The 4,624-nt window shown below is 54.4% G+C and overlaps 1 gene segment (V, D, J or C); it reads right to left on the bottom strand.

Annotated features, from left to right (window-relative positions):
* Positions 1-1,328: 1,328 nt before the first annotated feature.
* The window catches only part of LOC111530534, an 8,971-nt gene continuing 5,675 nt past the window's right edge, over positions 1,329-4,624 (bottom strand). Inside the window, 1 exon segment of the C gene segment in view lies at positions 1,329-1,740. Coding sequence covers positions 1,444-1,740 — 297 coding nt within the window.

The raw sequence follows: 4,624 nt of genomic DNA, 5'->3' as shown, positions 1-4,624 counted from the left end.
GACCCTGATTTTAGCTACCGAGGACTCATTTTGGACTTCTGACCTCCAGACCTAGGAGAGAATCAATGTGTGATGTTTTAAGCACTAATTTAGGGGTCATTTGTCATAACAACCAGAGGAAAGTCAAACAGGAGCTGTGGGAGAGACTCCCCAGGATGCCACGAGGGCCCCCCTCCCAGGCCTCACCCATGGTGACCCAGGCCTGACCCCTGCAGGCACCCCCACTGTACAGAGGAGGGACCATGCAGGGAGGGCTGGGTGGAGCTGGGTCGTGTTCTCTCCCCCGATGCCTTCCTCTCAGAGAGCAGCTGGAGCCCCAGACTCAGGGAACCTCGCAGAGAAAGTCCTGAAGAGGGACCTGGTTTTCCAGTGAAGGCCCGGGATCCAATGGAGAAGTGTTCCCAAAAATGATGTTCCCAAAGATGGCCAGTGACTTTTCTGTTCACGCGCTTGAGAGAATCACCGTGTCTTCGGGCTGCCAGACAGTTACCTGTGCATGCCTCAAGGTTCCAATCCCATTACTACTGAGGCCTTGGAGAGAACATGTTCCCACTTTTAGTTGTGAAGAGATCCGTGGCCTCAGCATTGAGAGCACCACCTTCCCTTCAGCAAAGGGTTTGTTTAAACTTACAGAAATGATGAAGTGCCTATTACCCTCCTTGCACTAGTTCCTAGGGAGTTCAGAGCCTGTCTTTTGCAAGCGTCCTGAGCCTCCTGTAGGCCTTTTGTGTGAGTTTCCTTCCTGGCTTCCTCCAATTCCTCTTAAATGTCTGAACCTGCTGTCAGGTGCGGAATTGAGGTGGATCCCTCATTGAAGAGCTTGAGAAATCAGTGGTGCTGGAGTGTCCTGGACAGTCTGGCTCTCAGGGATGAAAGGGAGGGGGTGAGGGTGGGTGGGAGCTGAGCTGGGCACAGGGGGAGGAGGGCCATTCCAGGGGTGAGGGCCAGGGGCAAAGAGGCTCCAGGCCTGGAGCAGGGTTTTCAGGCTGAGAAAAGAGATGGTGGGTGAAGGATCTCTGTTAGGGCAGAGATAAGAGTGTGTAACTAGAGGTCCAGCCAGAGACAACTCCTTCCAGGAAGGAGGCAGGGAGAGGGGGGCTATGCTTTGAGGAGAAGGGGGAGGAGTGAAAGGGCAGAGGGACTGGTGTTGAGTGATCAGATTTCTCCTATCCTGGTCTATTTCACCAGCAGACACCCTGGGAGGCTATGAGACTCTCCCTCAGGGCTACTTTCCCACTGGATGCCAGGATTCCCCCCACCCAACACTGAGAACGCAGAGGAGCCTCAAATTATATGTGAGATAAAAAAGAGAAGGAGCAGGATTTCTGGCTGACAATGAGGATATTTATTGACAAGGGATGGGTGACTTGGGATGGGGAGAGAGACCCCTCCCTTGGGATCCTGCAGCTCTAGGCCCCTGTGGCTGGGGGAAGGGTCGGGGGCCTAAGAGCATTCTGCATGGGCCACTGTCTTCTCCACGGTGCTCCCTTTGTGCGTGACCTGGCAGCTGTAGCTCTTGTGGGACTTCCACTGGTCGGACGTCAGGCTCAGGTAGCTGCTGGCCGCGTACTTGTTGTTGCTCTGTTTGGAGGGTGTGGTGGTCTCCACTCCCGTGTTGACAGCGCTGCCATCTGCCTTCCAGGCCACTTCCACGGCTCCCGGGTAGAAGTCATTGATCAGACACACTAGTGTGGCCTTGTTTGCTTGGAGCTCCTCAGAGGAGGGCGGGAACAGAGTGACCTAGGGGGAAGCCTTGGGCTGACCTGTGGGGTGTATGAGGGGGAGGGGTGTCAGAGTCCTGGTGTCCACCTGGGGAACCCCCGACCTCAGTCTTGAAGTGGGCTTGGGACTATGGCCCAGGGCAGGGACCTCAGGCCGGACTCTTGCTGGACTGAGGTCAGGTCAGCGGTGAGTGGAGACACACTCAGATGGGAGGCTCTTCAGTGCCCCCCACTCTTGGGGAGTCACAGACCCCCTCTTGGATCTGTCTGTTTTTCATATGTTCCATCACCTACAGACCCCTACCTGTGCTCACTCCACACTGGATGGGATGGAGTCCGGGACCACATCTCACCCTGGGTATCTGCCTGTCTTGGGGGTGTCTGTCTGAACGCCTCCTACCAGTTCCCCTTGTTCTCGTCTCTTCATGCAGAGCAGCTGTTTGTCCTGGGTTCAGGCTCTTCTCTCTCACAGGAGTGGGTTTCTTACCCACACATCCCCCTGGCGACATCATTGCAGCCCCCACCCCACCTCCCTGCAGAGACCCCTCTGGTCTGCCTGGTGAGAGAGGGTGTCAGTCCTGAGGGATGGATTCCAGTAGATCAAAGATTTTCATTTGAGGCATTTTTTTTTGACTCCCTGAGCGGAACGTGGAACTGTGTCTGTTCAAAAGAGTCTCTATGTCGTGAGAACTTATATGGGGGATCTGACTCTGCAGTGGGTTTTCCCTGACAAGCAGGCATCTGTCCCAGTCACTGTCCCTACCAGGAGTCCTTGTCCTGGGCATCTGCTTTGGGGTCTTTCTCCAGTGGAGGAATTGGTAAGGGTCCATGTTTAGGGCCTATTTTCTGAGACCCACCACCCTGTGCATGGTGTCGTGTCTTGGGGGAGGGAGTGCGACCCAGCACTGTGGGGCCACCTTCTCACAGGATATTCTTCCTCTATCTTTTTCCTCCTCCCATTTCCTTCCCCATCTCTCCATGTCCTCAGTCAGAGGCCTCCTGTCACTGTTTAACGCAGCCCCATAACTGGGACCTACGGAGGACAGAACCACAGGAGAGGCCAGAACCCCAGAAGACGATGGGTGACAACACTGACCCAGGAGCCCAGATGAGGAGGGGCAAAGATTCCAGACACCCAGGCAGGCTGAGACCTTAGCCTTAGACAGACAGGAAAGGGAAAAATCTCCCCGTATTTCACTTGGGATCTCAGAGAGGAGAGAAGCAGAGAAACTTACCGATGATGGTCAGCCTGGTGCCCCTTCCCAACATAACACATAGTGACACAGCCCCACACACAAACCCCTCCTGACACACCCCACCTGTTCCCCGCTGCAGCTGCTTGGGCGCCCAGGTCCAGCGGCCCTGTCGTGAAGCAGGTCTGGCCGATAGGAGGGTGAGGGGGATGGCCCCTCCATGCATGCATGCACACTTGACTGGAAGTTAGGGGTCCCTCCACCCCCAGAGGGAGAGGGGAGAGGGAGGAGGCATGTCTGCACATGACATCTGGCTCCCTTGCTACTCTTTGTCCTAGAGGAAGCCATGTGTCCCAGCTCAGCTCCTTTGGAGACTCACCATGGAAGAAGCGAGAAGCCTGTTTATGCCACAGGGAATGTGGAGCTGGTCCCCATTGGAGAACCGAGCCCCTGGGAGGGTTCTGGATGTCCAACACAACCCCAGTGGGATACCCATGTGGCAATGATTCTAAATAGCACAGGAGTGTGTGTGTGTGTGTGTGTGTGTGTGTATTTGCATGCTGGCAAGTTTGTGAATACCTGTGTGCCTATGAGATGTTCATGTGTGTTTATGTTTGTGAATATGTGTGTATGTGTGTTTGTTTCATAGCCCGGGCCCCCCATTCTGTGCTACCTTCCAGGACAATAGTCAGCCCGGTTCTTAGATCCCACATACAGCTCTTAAAAAGACCAATTGGTTTACAGGCACGTCTATGGCACCACTCCGGAATCTCATGATTGACCTTGACCTCCCCAACCCCACTGACCATCCATGTATAACTGGACATTAGGTACTTGAGGTGTGGTCAGTTTTGGACTGATTACCTAGGGGTGAGCGTGGAGTTGACCCTTATTCCCCTGGGCACTTGAATATAACAGGGACACTGGTGACACATGTGGGACCAATGGTACCCAGCTGTCCTGTGGGGTGACTTGGGTCCAGAGGATCAGGGTCTAGGCTGTGCCTGTTTCAGAGAGAGATGTGGGAGTAGAGGGCAGGGTCCTGGGAGTCAGGAACAGCATGGGCCACTAAGGAGTAGGGGAGACCAAGGACCCGTGGACTGGAGAGGCTCCTTCTGCCTGAGAAGGAAGGACCCCTTGAGAGAGGGAGACTGTCCAGGGAGTGAGACCTTATGATCTGTGGAGGGAACTCGTTCTTCTGGAGGCCATGGGGAACCAAGGAGAGGTCGCCCCAGGCTGCTGGAGGTGGACATGTCCACACAAACACAACACGTATGGGAAAGAGGGGCAATCCTGGGACCTGCTGCCCAAGGCTGTGTTCTGGAATATTCTCTGGGCCTTTCTAGGTGATGGTGGAACTACCTCTCAAAAACAATCCAGACTCCATTCTCACAAGTCTAAAATAATTTTGTTCATCTTGCAGGCTGGACAAATTTAGGGTAGAAAATGTATAAACAGAAACAAAACACAAAACTCAAGGTTTTTGGTTGACTGAAGATATTTATTGAAGGTTTCTTGAGTGCAGGGAGAAGGGCTGGGTGGCTTGGGATGCAGAGAGACCCCTCTCCTGGGATCCTGCAGCTCCAGGCCCCTGTGGGTGGGGTGAGGGTTGGGAACCTATGAACATTCTGCAGGGGCCACTGTCTTCTCCACGGTGCTCCCTTCGTGTGTGACCTGGCAGCTGTAGCTCTTGTGGGACTTCCACTGGTC

The sequence above is a fragment of the Piliocolobus tephrosceles genome, chromosome 19 (genome assembly GCF_002776525.5).
Source record: "Piliocolobus tephrosceles isolate RC106 chromosome 19, ASM277652v3, whole genome shotgun sequence".
In the NCBI taxonomy this organism is placed as follows: domain Eukaryota; kingdom Metazoa; phylum Chordata; class Mammalia; order Primates; family Cercopithecidae; genus Piliocolobus; species Piliocolobus tephrosceles.
The sequence above is the reverse complement of the archived record's forward strand: the minus strand, read 5'-3'. Positions and strand labels throughout refer to the sequence as shown.